Raw genomic sequence first — 23,207 nt, 5'->3', positions numbered from 1 at the left:
AATTTGTCTGATCCGTGACGCGATCGCGGGCAACAATGCAAAGATGATTCTGTGCTAATCTGATATAATATTTTATGTTTTTTTAAATGTTGTAGATTTAAGTAGCAAATGAGAATCACTAAAATTATTGAAAATATTTTGAGACATAGGTTTTGTTAATGATTTTTAATCATTAAAGCAACAGTGTTTTAATAACGGAAGAATATATATGGTATTTTGGGTAAAAGGCAACCCTGCTGTCGGGGCGAAAGACACAATAATAAACATGATAATAAACAGCCGGCTGACTTCTCCATTTGTTGACATTGTAAAAAAAAATTATATGATCAATAAGTTCTGACAACATATGTTTTTACATTGCTTTAATTTATCAAGATAAGTCAGTTTAATGTAATTTAAGTTGAAATGACTTAAACATCCAAGTTTGTTGTACTTAAAAATTTAAGGCAGCAACTTTTGTTGGTAAATATCATATATTAAGTTATATACTTCAAGATAATCACCATATTTATAGTAAAATACATTATATTTAAAAAATTTGATATTAATAATTTCATATATTGAATATCTTTTATTGTAATACTGTAAATGTATTAAATTGTTATGGGATCTCCTTCGATGCTTTCAGAATCTTTACTTTTAAAAATAATTTTGTTTCTGTATTTTCATCTATATTTTTATATTAACATATTTAATGACAGTATATTTACTGAACAAAAATTAATTCTAATTATCAAAATAAACAGAAAATAGTACAAATTTTGAACAAGTTTGAACATATTATTTCACCTAAAGAATGTCTAAAAGGCCCACCTCGCCACCTCATACATTTATAAGATTTTTAAACAAAGTAAACAACTTTTATGATTTATTTTCAAACAAAATCTGTTGCTCCATCAATGTTCAATACAAACACACATATTTTTCCGCAATCATACACTATGGATGTAGTGAAAAGCACATTTATCTTAAGCTGTGCCTTTAGCCCTGTTGTACCCTACTGCTTATTTATGTGTTGCATTGTAAATTCAAGCTATGACTGAAAATATTTCCACATATAGTTGTTCTAATCACCGAAAACGATTTTAGAAACAGGCGCTGTTGGTGCAACACTGAAGCTGGAGCGAATCCTGGCTGAATTTAGCAGGTATGTAAATCTGTTTGCTCAAGCCTCATGATGGGGCTGCGTACAGTGAGATAGATAGACAATGCCTTTATTCATTAATGGCAGCTTTTGTTCCTGTAAACAACATGAATATTTAATCCGTCCTAAGATTCCCTCTTGGTTAATGAATGTGTCTGAACCAGCTCGAGCCTCTCTGGGGACGCGGGCCGCCGGGAACCGTTGCTAAGCAGTCGTCGGGAACACACTTCACTCTTTCATGAACAACACAACCGTTCTGCACCACGGATCGGATCCGTACACAGTGACACACTCCGACCCTCGCCAGGACTCCCGGAGGGAGTGCCGAACGCATCAGGACTTTACTGCTGATGTCACTTCCTGTTCTGTATGGAAATCTGTTGCACGTCGAAACATCCGGTTTACGATCGCTATGAGACACTGTATCAGATGAAACAATCGATTCTTGCGACAAACGATTGGGCCAAAATCAGGCTGATATAGTCTGAACCTGGAATAAGAGTCATCTCTCAAACAAATTATCATTTTCAGATTTTTTTAATATCCTTTTTAAATACAAACGTTTAATTTTTTTTTTCTGAAAATGATTGATCATTTCACTAGATGAAACCCTTATTTGTTGCCTCCATTGATGCTGCCTAAATATGGATTATGGACTTAAATACACTCTAAAAAATGAAGAGTTGTTTCAACCCATGGTTGGGTCAAATATAGACAATCCCAACCCCTGGTTTAAATTCTTACGATTTGTCCATATTTGACCCAAACTTGGGTTGAATCAACTCAGCACTGTGATTCAGAGTGTACTGGATGGATTTTGGTGAACCCGTTCACTTGCATTAGATTGATAAAAATCCTGGAACGGTTTCCTCAAAAACTGTAATTTCTCTTCGGCTGAAGGTGGGAAGTGATGCTGAACGCATTACAACACTGTACTGCTGATGTCACTTCCTGTGCGGTTTATGCATGCAGAAATGGATATCTGTTGCACGTTAGTAGGATTTTGAAACATCCGGTTTACGATGACTATGAGACACTATATCAGATGAAACAATCAATTCTCGCATCCCGGCGATCATTGTCCTTTATAAATCACCGCGACCAACGGATCGGGCCAAAATCATGCTTGATATAGTCTGAACCGGAGAGTAATCTCTAGCGAAATGATACATAATTTTCAGGAAAAAAAATTTATATGCTTTTTAATTACAAACGTTTGCCTTGCGGTCACGACCTTTCACGTGACACAAAAATCTCTAAATATCCCATAAATCCCTGATTTGCTGGCCGGAGCCAATTGAAGCTGCTTAAATATGGATTTGGACTTAAATCACTCAAAAAAATGCTGGGTTGTTTCAACCCATGACTGGGTTTGTCCATGTTTGACCAAACCATGGGCTGAAACAACCCAGCATTTTTTAGAGTACACTGGATGGATTATGGTGATCCCCGTTCACTTGCACTAGATGGAAAACGTTCCTCAAAAAACGTAATTTCTCTTCGGCTTCAGAAAGAATTGCTTCGTCTCCCGGAGAGAGCGACAGACACGGAGGTGATGCCGAACGCATCACGACACCGTACTGCTGATGTCACTTCCTGTGCGGTTAATGCATGCAGAAATGGAAATCTGTTGCACGTTAGTAGGATTATGAAACATGCAATCCGTTTTACGATCATGATCGAAAGGTTTGTGAGCAATTACGGATTATTTATTTGCATCTCTCCAGTACATGAATGCCACATGTTCCTCCACAGGCACAGAGAGAGAGAGAGAGAGAGAGTGGGATACACACAGACAGACACTCGTAAACTTCTGCAATTGGTCCACAGGGAGAGAGCAACGATCTTCAGGAGGAACCCACGCCAGACCCTGCCTCAAGCAGGCTTCCAGCTGTTGTCAATTACTGCCACTTTAACGGCGCGTTAAACACACAATGGCCAATGAGGCGCTGCCACCCGAGTCACTATTTAACTGCAACACGGCCATTAGCTAATCCTGAGGGCCCGTCGCCCGCTGCTTTACCTAGCAAGGCCCAATCTAATGAAATTAAAGCTCAACTCCCTTTAATAGCCAGGTTCCCCGTCATAAATTCATTAGCCGCTGATGAGTATCTTCCCGTTAGTTTGAACGCGCGTTCGAGATTTACAGTTGGCTAATGAAAACCATCAAGGTTTTAAGGAGCTCGTCTCATTAGGGAGGGTTTTTAATAGACAAACAAAGACGGGATAATTGCCACGGGAGCTTAGTTTTTAGCAAGGGGTGTTGAAGGGTTTTTCTGGTTCTGGAGAAATCAGGCTACGCCAATTACTTTAGGTAACGTAATGAGCGCCGCTGTTGACTCAGGTGAGCCGGCGACTCGCTCAAATGAAAGACTCCACACACTACTGCCCTTCAGGCCGGGGATTAAATTTCTCTCATCTGTTTTGCCGTTGTCGATGTGCACGTTGGGGGTGTAATATATATGGACAGGGGCAGGAATGCTGCCGCCCCCCCCTCCTCTTCCCCGGGACCCCTAACTTCTCAAATATCCTCAATGTCAAACATGGTGGGCTCCAAAAATACCTCTCTGAGCTCAGTCTCGCCTTGCACTGGATGTCCATCTATAGGTTTGTTTCTCGTAATAGCAGCACTAATGTAAAACATCAACGCTAATCTTATGCACACACTTCTTAAAGCGGCTGTCACCATCATGTCATTTCAACTGGCGGAAATTGCAAAACCGCATATAAAGAGATGCAACTAACCATATGATAAATTATATCATAGTTCTACGTTTTATATATTATGTTGTATTTTTATTTAGGCCTATATTAAAATGTATATAAATGTCATTTTATTATTATTATAATAAAAAAAATCAATTAGCCAATCAACTTGCCTTGTGTTTTGAGCATCCAATCGAACTCTATGATGCCCAACATGGACAGAATGTAGTAGTAGTTGTTATAATAATAATAATAATAATAATAATAATAATAATAATAATAATAAAAAATTAAAGTTATATTAAGATGAATAATAATTGTAATCGTCAAATTAATAAAAATGGATATTGTATTAATATTAATTAATATTTGTGATATTAATACTAAAATTACTTAATGTTAGAATTCATATAATACTAAAATTGAATTAATAATAAAATGGAGAATACTATTAGTACTACTACTAATAATTATTAGATTAAAATGAAAGTAATATTAAGATGTATAGTGCATTAATATTGATTCATAATAATTTTAATAAGAAAAATTCATAATAAAATGTATACTGTATTAATATTCATCAATTGGAGTGATATTAATACTAAAATGATATATAATATTAAAATTAAATATTAAAATGAATATGGTATTAATATTAATCATATGATTAAAGTAATATTAAAATGGATACTGTATTAATATTAATAAATTAATAATGTCAAATTAATATTAAAATTTTATTAATTTTAAAATGGATACTATTAATTCATATTTCATATTAAACGTAATATTGAAATGATGGTGTATTATTTTTAATTAATGTTAGTTATATTCATATACTAAAATTAAATTATTGTTTGAATTAATAAAATATTAAAACTAAATTCATATTTAATATTATAGTGTAGATTAATTATTATCAATAATATATATATATATATATATATATATATATATATATATATATATATATATATATACACACACACACAAAAAATAAATTAATGTTAAAATATATATACTAAAATTAAATTAACCTTAGATGGATATTGTATTAATATTAATGATAAAATTATGAAGTCAAAAATTCTAAACAAATGTATTACAGTAAAGTATAGTACTTTTTTTAGTGGGCCCACAAAACCAGTTAAGACCCAGTCGTCGAGTGACCAGTTAAACGCTAAAGCATTTGTTGTTGTGTTTGCTGTCGCCAGTGACGGACAAGATTTGTGCTTTGACTGATGACATTGTGCAATATATCAGTGTGTGTTTTCTAAAGGCAGACAGTGAGACGGACCCCTGCTGACAACACCATCAGTTCAGCGTTCACACAACCATTCTGTACGGCTCGACCTGGATCCTGAGCTTTGAGCTTACAACTAACATGCAACTATCAGGGTGCAATATCTAGATTCCGCACACACACACACACACACACACACGCCTCTGGGCTGCCCATCATCTTCATGTTACTCTCTCAGACGGCTAAAATAAACAGATTGTCTAACTGCAGTGAAAACATACTGCACCAGCCAGTGTGTGTCTGAGAGACAGGCTCTTCTTTCAGTCTCAGCGCTGAACGCCACCGTCTGCAAGACCCGATCCGGCAGGAAAAACACTAAACAAATACGTTACGCTTATTTCTCTTACCTCACTTCAAATAGTTTTTTCTGATTGTAAGCATAAATATAACTAAACGTAGGGAGGTTTATGCTTAAAACAAGAACAATCTATCTGCCATTGTGATAAAAACTTAATTCAGAATATATATATATATATATATATATATATATATATATATATATATATATATATATATCTTAAAACAACATTAGTTTTGCTTCTAAAGTAATTTTTCAATGTTTTAAGGATTATTGATTATAAAATACTGATCTATTTCTCCAAGACAGCAATGAGATTAAGTAATGTCTATGTTTTCTCTCCAGAAAAAAATGACAGAAGAAATTTCAACAATGAATTTTAGGAGCAAGTCTTAGAAAATGAACTTAAAACATAATTCTGAATCTGAACATTATAAAGCTAGAAATGAGCTCAACCTCTGAGCAATAAAGTGTTTGTCTAATGGAGGCAGAGTATAATTACAATTTAAAAGAACTATTATGTGAATAGATGTTAAAATGTAATATATTCCTGTGATCAAAGCTGAATTTTCAGCATCATTACTCCAGTCTTCAGTGTCACATGATCCTTCAGAAATCAATATGCTCATTTTATGCTCATTTCTGATTATTATCAATGTTGAAAACAGTTGTGCTGCATCCTTGCTGAATACGAGTAATAATATCTTTATGCATATAGTAATTGGGTTACAGCGTTAACGTTATTTGTGTATTGAAGCAGGCAAACTATTAAGCAGGAGGTTTTTGGATGTAAAGTAAAACTAATTCCAACGCTGCCCCGAGGCCCCCACCAATGCATCAATCAATAGGGAGTGTGTCCTCCACAGCGCCTGAGTGAAAATCCAGACATGAGCTAATGCTGGAGAAATATACACAAAAGGCTTAGAGCAAGCACATTCACATAGGCCTACACACACACACATTTGGAAAGAGCTGAGGTGACGTTTTACGACACCCTTGCATTAATAAACATAATAAACAAATATACAAATGGTCGGTAACTGTTTTCACGAGGCATGAACTAACACATGAGGTAGTAGTTTGTTCATGCATTTGGAATAAACTGAAGCTGGACACTTTTTGCTTAATAACCCATAAATGCATAAACCACACCATAAAACCCTCAATATTTTTTCTTCTATATTTTGAGATCAGCCAGCTAAAAGGAGTTTAGCTGTTTAATAGTAATATGACCCGTAAAACAACATGTATACACAAATGATTTACAAGAACTGGACTGTGAGTGCGTAAAAGTTGCCAGCATGATGTATATACACTGTTAGAAGAAAAGGTTCTATAGAGAACTTTAAAAGGTTCAGTCAGACACTTACATTTTAGGGGTTCCCCTCATTAGATCATTTTATGAATAGTTTTAATTAATTTTGTTTTAATAATGTTTTAAATTTTAATTACATTTTATGAATTTAACAGACCATAAACATTTTATCAATAGAGAAAATTGGCGCTCTAGCGGTTAATTAACAGAACTTCATACGAATTGCAGAAGACTATTGTTGCCGGAACTACTTCTGTTTCTAATCCACACAGTGGTACGACCCGAACCAGTCTAAAACAGTCTGAATATAAACACTTATTTTAAGTGTACCGTAGTGATTCAGGAGAAGACAAAAACACGGTTTGGAAAATAGATTCATGATGTACTCGCTCATTATATATATTTTGTAATTTTTTTAACAAAAAACAAGTTAGGGACTGCAGCTTTAAACGCAATCCTTTAAAGGGGCCTTGTGAAATAATGTCCATGTATTAATCACGTTTTTTATTGCGTGTGAACAGCTTTCACGAAACTTGTTCAAAGAACACAACCAACCCCCGACTTCCTAGGTTGTCTAAGAAAGACTGATTTTATGTGATTTGACCTCTATTGTTTTCACTCTTGATGTTTTAGCGGGAAAACTTAAACATATGACGGTTATGCACGCATCCGAGAGCCCCTCTGCCATTCTATGACACATGAAAACAATGCTTGTCATACACTATTCAGGATAATACCAACATTATCTGTATTGTAATGTCAATGTATGCAAAGAAAAGTGATTCATTTGAAACTATAGTCTCACATAATCGGATCAAGTCTATAGTCTCAAATAGCCTATACATTATAATCAGTGTTATAGTGTAATTTTAATTACCTCATATGTCATGATGTCGGTGAATCACAGAGCTGGTGCTGGTTTATTGTTTATTGAGAGGAAAGCATATGTGCGCAGCACATATTTACATATTCAAGTTGCTCAGCAGCGTGACGGCGTCGGGATGTAACAAACAGTAGCTATATCACTGCAAAGGTATTTACAACTTATTATTATTCCTAAGCAAAGAACAAAAAACAGCTTTACCGTGAGTATATCATAGCACTGAATCCCATTCAGTCTCTTGTACGTTACGTGTGCACGAGTTCCAGCACGAGCAATAGTTGCTGCAGTTCACTTAACACCCACAGGTGTCGCTAATAACAATGGTTTCTGAATTTTACATAAATCCACAATTAAAGGTGCTGTATGTAAGTTTTCGACTGTACTAAAGCATAAAAACTCACATGCAGAGTAGGGTTGGGCGGTAATAAGGTATAGCGCAGGGTCTTAAAATAGCAACCGTATCAGTTTCAATACAGTCATTAAAAAAAGTATTAAAAAAATGCAATGCACTTATATAGGAGACAAGGATTAAATATTAAATATAAATTATACTACAGGGCTGTTGAATGCTTGATTCTGATTGGTTGAGAACGTTCTAAGGTGTGCAATTATTTTCAGGGAAACGCACAGTTCAGGCAGGTTTGACCGCATTACAGTTCCATATCACTGCGCGCAGTTAACTGTAATAACGGAAAATAGGATACAATTCATAACAAGAACAAACATACAGCCCCATATGCTTGATCTGCAATTTTCGATGTCTAACTTCACAATCATTGGACACATACAGTTTAATTTCAATAAATAAAGTATATAAGCCTGTCTATAATAAATAGAAAATTAAACTGAATATATAAATACATTGATAGTCCTGCTGCACGTGTTTTCGTAATTATTCCAGATAATATAACAAATAAATAATTATTGATAGGCCTAGGTAGGGGCTTTGTGTGTTTCATTTATTAGGTTATCTACTGTCAATAATAGAAAAAAAGAATGAACGAATTAATTAAAACTAATTTAATTAATAAATAAATAATAATATTGACGCACATGCTTTTCTGTCTCATTATTGCCACATCTCTCTCTCTCTCTCACTCTCTCTCTCTCTCTAATTCAGCGCGTTCAGTCTGTGTTCACAGTCGGTGTTTAAGACCTGCTACAGTCGATGGAAACAGTCAGTATTCGAATGTTTCAGCAAGTCGTAAGTGTGTCCCATCATTAGTCTGCTGTCAGTGGCTCAAACCTCCTTTACTAACTCTAAAATGACGTTTTGGAATTAGCAACTGAGGCATGGGATTAGATGCGTAAGAAATTAATCCTACATACAACTCATTACGTTTTAATGACAAAAACTTGACAAACGTCTTGAAATGCATCATCTGAACATGTTTCAAGGTGTGGTAACTGTAGTATAAGCGGAATAATTGACTTCAGGCCGTTGAATTATTAGAAAAATAATGCACACTAATAATAAACACTAGTTTAATATTAAACGATTCAAATGTTTCATGCATAATTACTTTAACCGGTTCTTTGTGGCAAGCTTTATGCGTGCGTTGAGATGCGGAATAGGCAATATATTATGAAAACGCTAATTATGGTTTAGCATTCTCTCCCATATATATTTTAGTATTTAAATCAATATAAGTATGTGATTAGACTAATGGCTTAAATGAACTTGTACTAGTCGACTAGAAAAAAAACTTTACTTATGCACGGGCAGCCCTAATTTCACATATTTTCTAACCAGTCACTGCGGGCGTTCTGAGCGAGCGGCGCGTAATCTTCAGAAATGCGCTCTCCGCTCTGGAGGAAATATTACCACTCCGCGCTCACATACTCTGGTGTGAGACAATGTGTATCTTCCTCTGTTGTCTGAGAGTTGATTGACAGCTTTTAGATGCATGAACATGAACATGTCACCGCATCAGAACCGAAAACATGGGGATTTTTTATAGACAATAATCGTACAACTTATTCGATATTCTATAATAAAATCAACTAATCGAATATTCGACAATCGTGACACATCCCTAGTAGGCACAAGCCAACAGTTTGGTGATGCTGTCTGAGCTTTATGTCATAATTTTTATTTAGTCACGCGGTAATACCATATACCGTGGTAAAATAGGGAGGAGGTTTGATGGTATCAAAATTTGGATACCGCCCAACTGTAATGCTGAGTTCACATAACCGTTTCTCTGAAAAACACTTCTACAGCCAGTTATTTTACTTTGAAATGTGCGTTCTGTGTCAGAATGTTTTTGTTTTGGTCTGTGCGATACCGCACATTGCCAATTTACCCCAATTGTATTTGGCCACTACAGGATGCCAGTTGGTGGAAAACACAGCATATTGCAGCTATGGAAGCCTGTGAACAAATGATTCTACCCGACCTAAAAAGCCTCCGCACCCATCTAAAAATCTCTATGAACGGGAGCACATAAAAACGCGATATCAACTCATTATAAATCAATAAATCAACTCATCAACTTACAGTGTGTATGCTGTATCTCCTAGCCTTCAATTGTCAATTGCGCTCGTTCCCGGTCTGTCTCCTCAAACTGGCAACCAGCATGAGCGTGGCGTCTGAGGAAGAGGGGCGGGGAAACAACGATCTCAGATATTTTGAATTTAGACTGCAGTACCCATTTCAACCACTAGCTGTCAATCTCACATACGGCACCTTTAAGTAATTTCTTCTTACATAGAACCCAAGTTTTTGCCTGGAAAGTTTCTTTAAAATTGAGTCAAGATCCATAGGGTTCTATATACAATAGGACCATATGGCGCTTTTCCACTGCGTAGTATGACTCGGCTCGGCACGGCACGGCTCGCTTCGCTTTAGCTCGGTTGCTTTTCCACTGCAGTTAGTACCGCTTCAAAGTGAGTGGGACTATAGACTGACCGTTATAGTTTATCCGCTCCACTGCAACCAACGAGAGGAACGTCTGCACTTCGTCCACTGACCACAATTCAGCCATTTCTTTTTTTGGATGTTTTTTTCTTTCTTTTTTCTTCAAGCAAGTCAAGCAAGTAGTTTTAAAACAGGTGCTACAGCGTGGCTGTTACTGGCTATTTAAATCTAGCGGGTTTGATGTCAAGTCTTGATGTAGTGATGATTCTGTCTGTCTGACCAATCAGTGATCTGCAGTGTTTTCACATTTTAGTGTCGGTACAGTACGCTTGGAACCTCAACAGAAGTGGTACCATTTAAAGCGTGCCGTACCAATCCGTGCAGTGGAAAAGCGCCAATAGAAGACCGTTGCCAGGGCGTTGCTATGTGGTTGCTAACTGATCCAAGTCAAACGATCAACTCCATGATATTCTGGTCTGTTGATGTGGTTCAGCTCTGTGAGATTCAGAAGGTGAAAATTTATTTGCCACTTGTCTGAAAGTAAACTATTATTGCACCGCTCTAATATATACATTTGGATACATAATTATATTCATATACAGTATACTCACATAAAACATTCTTAGAAGAAAAAGTACTATATGGAACCTTAAAGGGTTCTGTCAGGCACTTATATATATAGAACCTTATATGGGTTCCCTTCAGATATTTCTCCTAATATAGAACTTTTTCGGCATAAAGGGTTCTTTGAGTTCAAGAATGTCCATTGAACCTTTTTTAAGGCCTGTTGTATAACAAATCTCAACTGCTTGATTATGTACATCATCCCAAAATGTAAAGTCTGCTACTGTATATCGCAAATACTATAGCCTATTATCACCCAGCTGCTAAATGCAACTATTAGGTTGGTAAAGCTTTTTTTTATGATATGTATCGTGTAAAGCACTATATTATGAATAAAAATGACTTGAAACAAACATACAGTACTTAGATACCGAATTGTGATACTAACATACTAAAACATATTCCTAATGCATTCGCGCTCTCCAGTGTTCCCATGTCCTGCGAGAGCAGTTTGGGTCTGTCGCGACTGAGATCATCGGTGTCACACGGGTCAGGTTTATTTCAGAAACTTTAGTCCCCGTGGAAGAAATCTGAGGCATGTGCATCACCAATGTTGTGGGTGTATTTATGAGCATGATGTACACTGGGTATTTTTGGACTAGCATGAGGACAGAGCGAGCGAGTAGAAGGTGATGATTTCAGGGCCGCCGGGTGGGTGGAGGGGTTGGGGCGATGCTCAGCGTTCGCTTAATTTTATTTAACGGCCCGAGCACAATCAAAACCAGAGATTGACTCGTCGTGAAGAAGTAAGGGCCGGTGTCAGGGATACAGAGAGAGAGAGAGAGAGAGAGAGGCTGTTTGTGATTAATCTGGCTGCATTGCATCAGCGCCCTCGGATCAGCCAACTGGAGAACCCAGCGAAGCGAGCGAGTCTATTCTGAGAGCGAGCCTCATCTCGACGCCAGACACCGTCTTATGACTGCCACTAAACACCAGTGGCTCTCACATCACTCTCAGCGCTTCAAACCCTGGACGATGACCTCATCAGGGCCATTACACAACACTTAACACCTATCGACCAGCGCACCATGAATGTCACACACTCGCTTTAACGCCAGCCTTCTGGAGATCCATATTCGATATTAATTAGCTTAGGCGAATATCTTTGATTAGGATTTGATTTAACAGACTGCTAAACTAAACTACATTTTAAAAAACAGGAAGTGAAATTTTTGTAACACTTTACAATAAGGTTCATTAGTTAACATTAGTTAATGTATTAACTAACATGTACTCACAATGAACAAAACATTTGTTACAGTATTTATTCATCTTTGTTAATGTTAGATAATAAAAAATACAGCTGTTCATTGTTTGTTCATGTTAGTTCACAGTGCATTAACTAATGTTAACAAATACAACGTTTGATTTTAATTGTGTATTAGTAAATGTTGAAATTAATATTACCTAAGATTAATAAATGCTGTAGAAGTATTGTTCATTCTTAGTTTAGGTTAACTAGGTAGTTAAATAATGGTAACTAATGAACCTTATTGTAGTGTTAACGGAATTTCTAACGCACAGAATGGTACGTTGTTGTCACATGACCTCATCATGTTGCATTTGAATGTCAATTTGAATGTTGGCAAAAAAACCTAAAAATTATTCGGAACTTAAGCAAGAACTCTAACAATTATGCGGCAGATGACAAAACCGCAGCGTGCTTATAATAAACTCCCTAAAAAGTTACTAATTGTGTTACTTGGCTACTTTTTATGGACAATACGTTGTTATTTTTGCATTACTTTTTCTTACCTGGGCTTGTTTTTTTTTAATAACCACAAAAAAAGTATTTATATTTCTGGCACAAGACACAGTAGAGGACACAGCTCAAACAAATAAAATGCAAAATGTTTATTTTTGCTTATTACTATGATTGAATTGTACTATCAAGGGACAGAAACAAAAATGTTGGTTAATAAAGTGAGATTAAATACATAAGTAAATATGTGTTTAATGGGAAAACAAAGTAACTTGCGTTACTTATTTGAAAAAATAACTGAGAATAACAACAATACTTGTAATGGGTTACCCCAACAATTTTTATGTCTAAATGAATCATATACAATATTATGATCTGACATCATTGCTGCACCACATGACTCACCTGAACATCATGTGACTCCAGACCACTGGATGATATTAGACAAGTTCCTGGAGGAAAATCACTCATGAAATCCCTTTAACCTGTTTCATTAGTTTATTTTTAAATGCAAGTAACTTCAGGGAGGTTTATGCTTAAGAAAATAATTGAAATAATTTAAAGTCTTCATACCTGACACAATTTCACTTCTACACTGGAAAATGGAGTTAGAGAGCATTGCATTGTGGGATCTGGTACCTCATGCAGTGTGCTGTTGTACAGACAGAAAGAAAGAGAGAAAGTCTTGATTTCTTCCATCAGAATTTGATGCTTTTTCAAAGAAAGAAAGAAAGAAAGAAAGAAAGAAAGGAAGGAAGGAAGGAAGGAAGGAAGGAAGGAAGGAAGGAAGGAAGGAAGGAAGGAAGGAAGGAAGGAAGGAAGGAAGGAAGGAAGGAAGGAAGGAAGGAAGGAAGGAAGGAAGGAAGAAAGAAAGAAAGGAAAGAAAGAAAGAAAAAAAGAAAGAAAGAAAGAAAGAAAGAAAGAAAGAAAGAAAGGAAACTTCATATTTTCCATCAGGAATTGATTGGACAGTGAAAAGTGGCTTTATGTTACATGTTTGAAAAATATGTAACATATAATATAATATAAGACCAGCAGGACGAATTCAGAAAATAAAATAGATAGAAAATAAATAGAGTTTTTAAGTTGTGTTGAAGTTGCACACCAGCTTGTAGGTTGTCTTGTGCGAGTGAAATCCAGAAGTGTTTTGGTGATCTGGTATACACACACACAAACACACACACACACACACACACACAGCCTTTGGCTAAACTCTAAATTAAAGAGCTGGCGATGTACTAGCTCCTCTGAGGCGAACAGTAATGAAATGGAGCCGCTGAGGCCCAGAGCACTGGACACAGAACAACACCGGACACACACACACACACACACACACACACACACACACACACACACACACACACACACACACACACACACACACACACACACACACACACACACACACACACACACACACACACACACACACACACACACACACACACACACACACACACACACACACACACACACACACACACACACTCTCTCTCTCTCTCTGTCTGTCTGACTGCTGCTGTAAATATCAGCATTATTGAACACCAGTTTCATCAGAGAGTGACGATGCTCTACACTGCATGATTCAACTGCTGTTTAAAACACTCACATCATGATGATTGTTTATTTGAATTTGAACTGAGGAAGCAAACAGGACGCAGAATTCCAATTAGAATTTGAATACACAGAAGTAGAATTTAAATTAATTGAGTTTTTTTTTAAATCACATAACTAGAAAAGCAAAGTTTAAGATAATCTTTTAAAATTGACTTCACGAACAGTGTTGGGGAAAGTTACTTTTAAGAGTTGTAATAGTGTGCATTATTGTGCACAATAAGGTGATTTTTCATTTCATTTCATTATAATAAAACCGACTAAGAATAAACTAAAATTCGGTAACACTTTAAAATAGCTATAGTCTATTTGCAAAGAGTTAAATAATAGTTTATTAGCTGCAGTTAATACATTAATAGACAAACAGTGAGTTCTTCATTCATTGTCACTGTAATTAACAGTGTTGTTGTTTAATTAACTCATATGTGAAGAGTTAAATAATAGTTTAACAACGTTTTATCTGTAAATAGTTCTCACTTTCGATTAGATCACGGAAAATGGGAAAATGACATTAAGTGCTTTAAACCAACATTTATTGGACATAAATTGCATTAGTATGAAGAGTTCATTAAAGTGAATTACATACAAATAAGATCACGTTGTTAAAATACATCAGTTAGGATTAGGGGAAAGAATATACTGTTTGTATACTATAAAAATGTCTATGGAAAGTCCCTATAAAACATAGAAACCCAATGTGTGTGTGTGTTTAATGTTATTGTAAACATTTTAAGGATCACTGAATATGAATCCAATTAATGTCAAATAAAGATTGGTTTTAAAGCACTTCATGTAATTTTCCCATATTCCGTGACCTAATCTAAAGTGAGAACTATTTACTGTTAATAAGTTAAAGCATTACCTAACTCTTCACATATGAGCTAATTAAACAATAATAATTTCTTAATTACAGTGTCACAATAAACACCTCACTATTTGTATATGTATTAACTACAGTTTATAAAATATGAATGAAATATAAACTAACAGTTTGCAAATGATTTGTAAGTACCTTATTACATAAAGTGTTACCAAAAATTTTGAACAAACACCTAAATCCTGTACACACAACATAATGTTGAGAACTGAGCTGCTTGATTTTTTCCAGAGAGAATGTTGCATGATTGTGAATTGAAATCAAAGCATAATTTATCCAACTAATAACAGTAATAAAGCATGATTACGGGCGTTTGTTTGTTTGTTTGCAGTTGGCGCAGACTGTCATTTCTGTCCTCAGACTCTATTCCTCAGTGGATTCCAGCAGCTTACAGCGTTATCCTCAGGAGAGCTTCTCCAGGTCCCACTATAAATAGACCAATTAGAGCTGTTTTTCTGCACCGGGTGTGTGGTTTCTTACAACAGCCCACTCACCCACGAGAGAGGGTCATTAGCGGGACTGTCACCAGCGGCGGGGCGACCAGCTCACCTGTGTGCTTGCTTTTTGGGGACGTTTGAATGCAATCAAGTCATTTTAGAGGAATTACTGCGAGTTGCATGTGTGGGCATGGATTGCCTATTAATTTGTTTCAAAATGCCTGTTTTACTCGCCTATAATAGATGTGTCCCCCGCCAGTGCGAGTGAATTAATTTAGCCAGCGCTGAGGGGAGTTTTACACCCCGAGACGGTATTACTTAACAGAGAAAGAGTCTCTTCCTCTGCCTCCCCTTCACCCACAATCCCCATTGCCGCAGGACATCGCATAAGATGTGCTCTCACCCAATTTGTTTGCCTTTCTGCTTAATTGACTGCGCTTGATTGCTCCTGTTAAATCACGGAGAAGCTGTGAAGGAACTCCGGCCGGTTTTATCGCTTCGTTTGTTTATGACGCTACGCATTTCATTTATCTGAATTGCGCTGGTACAAGAAACATATTCCCTTCGGGACTACAGAAATCATCCCGATTCCCTGGGCTCCCATAAGGCTTGGCAGCTTTTTGATGGTTCCATTGTGCACCGGTTCCTGGGTGCCACAGACTGAGTTTCGTTCGGTTCTGAAGCGTAAGACAGCCGCGAACCCAGAGCCCCAGAGCCGCAGGGCTGGCTGTCAAAACCGGCTGGTCGTCTGGGATTACTCCAGATTGGAGCTCATTAGCGTCCCGCTGAGAATCACACGCTAAATGGTATCAAGCAGCTATTTCAGACGAGGTAATCTCGAGAACGTGGTATATTGTGTCGCTTGAATTATTTCCCAGAGATCTGGAGGGGGAAACAAAAGTGCAGTGAAAAGTATTGTTTGGATTCACAGAACGCAACAGTTGAGCATTGTCACTGTCAGCATGCCACGTGGATTTAGCACTGTCTGCAGTTAAATGGCTAAATGATGGGACAACACATACATCAAGAAAAAACTAAATATAGCTGCAAGCAGCCATTAAGGGGCCAAGCACAAAGAAGGCATGATAAGTCATGCAAGCACGGCTGGGAGCATCAGACCAACTGCAACAAAGGGCAATTAAAAACACATTAAGATGATTTTAGGCAAAATAGCTGAAAAAAATCATAAATATAGTCACCAGTAATTTGATTTAATGGATTATCACTTTTGACCAATAGGTTGCGCTGTGACCAGATTGATGTGGTCAGAGTAAGGCGACAATGACACATGCAAAGTTTGGTGTCAATATGCCAAATCATTGCAGAGATAAAGTCGTTTTGGCATCATGTTGTCAACTTTGTTGATACGATATACAAAAACCGTTTCGTCTATTGACATGAAACCCATAGCATTTTGCCGGCATGGTCTGTAAATTTTTAACAAAAAAAATTACGGACAGCAGCTTTAATCAAAAGGTATTAGCATTTTTGCATATTAGCAAGTTTGGTCAGAATATGCAAAAATGCTGCGGAGATATAGCCTTACGTCCATTTTGGCATGCTCTTCGCCAAATTCATTCGCACGAACGGTTTGACAAATCAGCTAAATGGCGGAAAAATTTTATTGACGAAAAATTATGTCATAATCAAGTCATATTGCGCCGTATTTTCTTTCTAGCCCTAAAGGTTTAAAAGTTATTAACATAAACGTGAGTGAAACTTCGAACAGTTGGTGGCGCTAGAGGGATTGAGTTAGAGACTCCAAATTCGCTGTGGTGACAGTCCAGATGGCCCTCTGTCTGTGTGCCAAATTTCATAACTTTCCTCTATGGGCTGCCATAGACTTCAACGACGACGAATAGGAACACTAACGATTACAATCATGATAATGTGATTGGCCTCTAAAAAGACATATAAAACGTACTAGTTGGGAAGCACTGCTTTAGATGTTGTACTGTAAATAGAAAAACATAACGGGTCATTAATTTGTGTTCAGTAATTGTCAACTGGTTTCACTTCTCGACCCTGATTTTCTATATTTGACACTAAGCAGTGGCTGAATACGGTCACATTTGTTTGTTAAAACATAGGTATATTGCTGTGCCTAAATTATTTCAGAGAGATCCGAGAGGGAAGACAATAGTGGCACAGGTTGTTGGGATTCACAGAACGCACCAGTTGAGCGTCGTCGCTGTCAACACGCCGCGTCGGTGCCAGTGGATTTAGCTCTGTCTGCGGTTAAACGGATTGCTAAATGATGGGACAACACATTCATCAAGGTGCTTCCCGTCTCGCTGGACCTCAGCCAACGGCAGACAAGACGATGGAGCCGTGACCCTGAAACACGAGCGCCGCTAATAGTCTAATTACACAAGCTACGTCAAGAGTACATAGACAGCAAACACAAACGCTCTCATTGGAAGAGAAAGAGAGGAAATCCAATGCTGATCCGACCACCAACTCGCCACAATATGATCCCTTTTAAGCTCTTAGGCTTGATAGGATGCCAAGTGGCCCCGTGTCGAGTCCCTTGAAACGAACTGTGCTAAAAAGACTTGTGTTCAGTGATTCTCAACTGGTTTTGCTTCACGTCCCTGATTTTATAAATTAGACATCAAGCAGTGGCTGAACACTGTGTATGTAATGTAATCGATCAAAGCTGAATTTTCAGCATCATTACTACAATCTTCAGTGTCACATGATCCTTCAGAAATCATTCTAATATGATGATTTGCTGCGCAAGAAACATTTATGATTATCAATGTTGAAAACAGTTGTGCTGCGTCATATTTCAGGGGAAACCGTGGGCCCCAAATCTGATGATGATGAATAGAAAATTCATTATTTATTTAAAATGGAAACTTTTGTAAAATTATAAATGTATTTACTGTTACTTTTGATCAATTCAATGCATCCTTGATGAATAAAAGTATTAATTTCTTTCAAATAATAAGAAAATAGTACTGACACCAATTTCTTTAATGGTATAAGAAAAAAAAATATATATATATATATATATATATATATATATTTATTTGAAAAATGCTTAATGCATTAAAATGTGTGTGTGTATGTATATATATATATATATATATATATATATATATATAAACACACACACACACATTTTAATGCATTAAGCATTTTTTAAATAAATATATAGATATTTTTTTCCCTATACCATTAAAGAAATTGGTGTCAGTACTATTTTCTTTTTATTTGAAAGAAATTAATACTTTTATTCGTCAAGGATTTTTTTCTTTAATTATATCATTATATATCAAAAAGAAAATGTTGTTTTTAATATAGCAAACATAAAAAACAACAACCTTAATGCATTTAATAATTATTTTTCTTAAACTCACCAGTGCTGGTGACCTCACCAGGCTTCTTAAATTAGCTTAACTAACAAGACTTCTGTGGTCGAACACCTTTACCACAAAAGACCATGATGGATGCCCGACCAGCCTCACCAGTATTTTTATTTTTTTTTCCTGCAGGGAAGATGCAACAGTTTAGCACTGGCATATGCATAACCCGTGTATGTCAGGTGGTTTAAAGCCATGCATGTCCCAATATCATTTCCTTTGATCTGATATGCCTAGTGCCACTCGCTTCCCCCCAGCAGTGGATTGGCTTTCTCACTCCGTAACGGCTAACGTTTCAGCCTCAGGTCTCTGTCTCCAGCCTCCTTATCAGGTAACCTACCTGCCGGAAGTCAACTAGTAGAGTAAAGCTTCGACAGGGGCCCGGCGTGGACCTAGAAAGCCACTCTATTGTAATGTAAAGCCTCGAGTCAATGCGAAACGCACAGACTCTAATGAGTGACCCAGCGGGGTAGCCATTAATTAGCCGAGATGGATAATTAGTAGTAATTAAGAGCGTTTTCACCATGCATGCACGTTTGTTGTGTCAGGCATTGCGTCAGCTGAGCCAATTTGTAAAGGTTTGGGTTAATTCTTTTAGAAAGTGAATCAGATACTTTTGAGTCTGTCATCTCATTAAGCATGTGAATGACAGGGGCCACGGAGCAGGGAACCTCGCCGCTTCCCGTTAGATCCGGAATCTAATATGGAGATGCAGAAATTACAGACAGGGCACGGGATGAATTATTCAGTCAAGACTGCCAGTTCGCTGATTAATTAATCATCAAGCACCTCTCTGCTGGGGTTTATCAGAGAGCCAGGCAAATGGACTGTTTGCATTTCGCTGGATCTCTTTGTAGCGCTGGCTACGAGTTTCAATCAGCCAGAGACTTCAGAGTCATAAACATAAACGAGTGAGTAGAGATGTCTACTTGAATTTTGCATTTATCTTTAAAAACGGAGTCTGAAAGCAAAAGGGAAGTTGCTCCATTGCAGCACTGCTAGAATTAAGCACACACCTGTAGAAACAAGCCCGTTTCACTCGTTGATTTAACAGTTATTGTGCATTTAATCCTTACCGAAGCAATAAACACTAAAACAACAAGATCTTGCCTTTTAACTGTGGTACAAAGCATTGTACCGCATAGAATCCAGTAGTTTAATGCTAACAGCGGCAATAGCAGTGTTCATTAAATACATTTCTTATTTCTTACTAAATAATGCATTAACTAACAATGAACAATACATGTGTCCAAGGCTAAAAGTTTTTGAAATTTTCAATGCATGTGTGTCTGAGGTAAAATTACACAATCTGTTGAAACTCCGCCCTCTGTGCCGCGAGCAGCAGCTCATTTGCATTTAAAGGAACAGACACAAAACAGTGTGTTTTTGCTCACGCTCAAAAAGTGACAACTATAACATGCTATATAAAAATATCTGTGGGGTATTTTGAGCTAAAACTTCACACACACACTCTGGGGACATCAAAGTCATTTTACATCTTGCGAAAAGGGCATTATACCACCCCTTTAAATGCTTTACAAATATTTATCCTTGTTAGTTCATGTAACTAATGTGGTTAATTAAATTTATTGTAAAGTGTTAACAAATTAACTAAAACTCATTATTCACATATAGTTCATTAGTCTAAATGCAGGCTGATGATGGTGTTTTAATGGTTTGTAGTAACTTAATTACTATTGCGTTAGGGTTAGTGCTTTAAGTGACCAGACGTATTTTTGGTAACAATAAGGTCAAATTAACATTAGTTCATGCACTAACAAATCACTCACTCATTCACATAGATTTTTATTAATTGTTTTGGTCACATTTTAGTTTAGGGTCCAATTCTCACTTTTAACACTAACAACAACTTTTGCCTCTAACTCTTAATTACTGCTTATTAATAGTTATTGAGGTAGTTGTTAAGTTTATGTATTAGGTGGATTAGGGATGTAGAATATGGCCATGCAGAATAAGGCATTAATATGCGTTTTATAAGTACTAATAAACAGACAATATATCCTAGTAATATGCATGTTAATAAGCAACTAGTTCATAGTGAGAATTGGACCCAGAACTATTGTTATTATCTGTTCATTGCTAGCAGATAAAATAGCTACAAGATTAATAAATGCTTTAGAAGTATTGTTCATTGTTAAATCATGCAAACTAATGTTAACAATTGGAACTTATTGTAAAGTGTTACCCAATTAACTAATAAAAGCATCCTTCATTAGACAAGATGCAGGCTGTTTGAATGGTTTGTAGTAACTCATTACTATTGCTAGTTAGGGTTAGGGATTTAAGTGACCAGGCTTACAATTTTAACCTGGCGGACAATAAGAGACACGAGGATGGGCTCTTCAGTATCAGTGCGCAACTGCATAGCAATTAAAAATAAGTTCAACTGATACACAATCACAGGTATACTGTAATGATTTTTGAGCCATTTTATATGTTTCCCCCCTCACTAAAGGAATCAACTGCAAGTCTGAGGTGTTGAGGCATTGATAGCGCAGATTTGGTCCAAAAGGAGCTGAGTTTTCCTGCACTAATCAAAGCTCAGGGAGCTGAATGAGTCTCGGGTTACAGCGAGGAGTTCGCAGCTGCCTGGCAGAAGACGACGGCAGGAGGCCTTCGCTCGGTGTGTGTGTGTGTGTGTGTGTGTGGGGGGGGGGGGACGCTCAGTGGGCCGTCAGCACAGCTGCTTTTTTCAGTCCATCACAGACCCCCAGCTCCTGACACGCTGAGGCCTTCTCTCGGAGACAAGGAGAGGTCAGCCAGCAGCTAAAGGTGGGGGGCTTTGAGGAATTGGAGGGAAAGGGAGTGAAAAAGAGAGAAAAGAGGCGAAAAGAAAAAGCTGTATTGATGTTTCCACCCCTGAATCCCAAGCCATGTTGAGTCATACGTACGGCAAACGACCAAGAGCCACAAGTCAAGCTCGAGGGGGGAAGGGGGTCCACCAAATCCATATCCACATGGTCTGGATCATGAGCGGTCCTCAACCGGTGGGTCTCGACCCAAAAATGCCTCGCAGGTCTGTTTGGAAAGGGTCACGAAAAGTGAAACGGTGTTCAACCTGAATAATGCAGATAAAGTTGTACACCTTCAGTGTAAGTAGCTTTTGATATACAAGCATCTGCCAAATGCATAAAAAATTGTTTAAACGATTTCTGTATCGTTAAAGGTTGAAATCATGTGTAACTTGGTAGAAGCCAGTCAAATTAGATGAATGCCAACCTGAACAAAAATATCCAGGATAAAAGAAAATACGAACCAAACTACATCCAAATGAGGATGAACACTACGCTGCAAACATAATTATTATTACATATTTATGCATTGCATTTATCCAAAATGACAGGAGTGCATTGTGGCCAAATGTTTTGCAAGCAACATATTGTAAAATAATAATAATAAAACAATAAAAATGCAAATATATATAAATGTAGTTCAAACAATAGATTCAGCTTTCAGGGACTCCAATGCAATGCAATATAAGGCTCTTTGGATAAAAACATCTGCTAAATGTATGTCCAACTTATAAAATGCATACCTGGATAACAGTATATGCCAGAATGCATAAATGTAAATGTAAGCGTCGTAAATTGACGTCACAGCTCAGAATAGTGCTAATGAAGGTCTCGTGGTGCCATCAGTCAATCAGCACTGTCAGGACGTAATAAATGCAAGGTAATTAGTCACATGACATTTACGACTTAGGTGATTGACTAAAACAATGTGCAAAAGTTGCATGCAGTGTGTTTCCAGCCAAGCTGATGAATGGGAACGCTAACGGTTAGAGAACTCCAGGTATTGACATGCTTGCATTTTTTTCAAAGAAAACATTTCACCATAAATAATTTGGTTCTCATATTGAGTCACGACTTGATATCTAATTTAAAACCAGGATCCTGAAGCAAAACCAGCGGAGGGCCGCTGGTCAGAATGATCTACGACCTGCCAGATAAATCAGCGGCACACTTCGCATGCACATATTTAATGCAAATGCAAATGTTAGTAAATGTCTTCAATGACATTTAGCGCTTTTACTTTCTCAATGAAGGCTCTATATA

At 37.0% G+C, this 23,207-nt stretch overlaps 1 protein-coding gene across 3 annotated transcripts in view; it reads right to left on the bottom strand.

The window, feature by feature from the left end:
- Positions 1-23,207, bottom strand: part of LOC143750610 (uncharacterized) — a 59,051-nt gene that overhangs the window by 35,137 nt on the left and 707 nt on the right. For 2 of the 3 annotated variants that reach the window (XM_077243768.1, XM_077243770.1), the window contains exons 2-5: positions 22,688-22,800; positions 22,044-22,170; positions 13,409-13,487; positions 13,241-13,287 (exon numbers count right to left, since the gene is read on the bottom strand). In XM_077243768.1, coding sequence (XP_077099883.1) covers positions 13,241-13,287; positions 13,409-13,454 — 93 coding nt within the window. In that variant the 5' untranslated portion in view covers positions 13,455-13,487; positions 22,044-22,170; positions 22,688-22,800. Of the gene's footprint in view, positions 1-13,240; positions 13,288-13,408; positions 13,526-22,043; positions 22,171-22,687; positions 22,801-23,207 lie in introns of those variants that run through there. The other variant, XM_077243769.1, reaches the window with a different exon arrangement.

This window comes from Siphateles boraxobius, unplaced genomic scaffold (assembly GCF_051911475.1).
Source record: "Siphateles boraxobius isolate OS27281-9 unplaced genomic scaffold, OSU_SipBor_1 25, whole genome shotgun sequence".
Lineage (NCBI taxonomy): Eukaryota > Metazoa > Chordata > Actinopteri > Cypriniformes > Leuciscidae > Siphateles > Siphateles boraxobius.
This window is presented reverse-complemented; position numbering and strand designations above follow the sequence as displayed.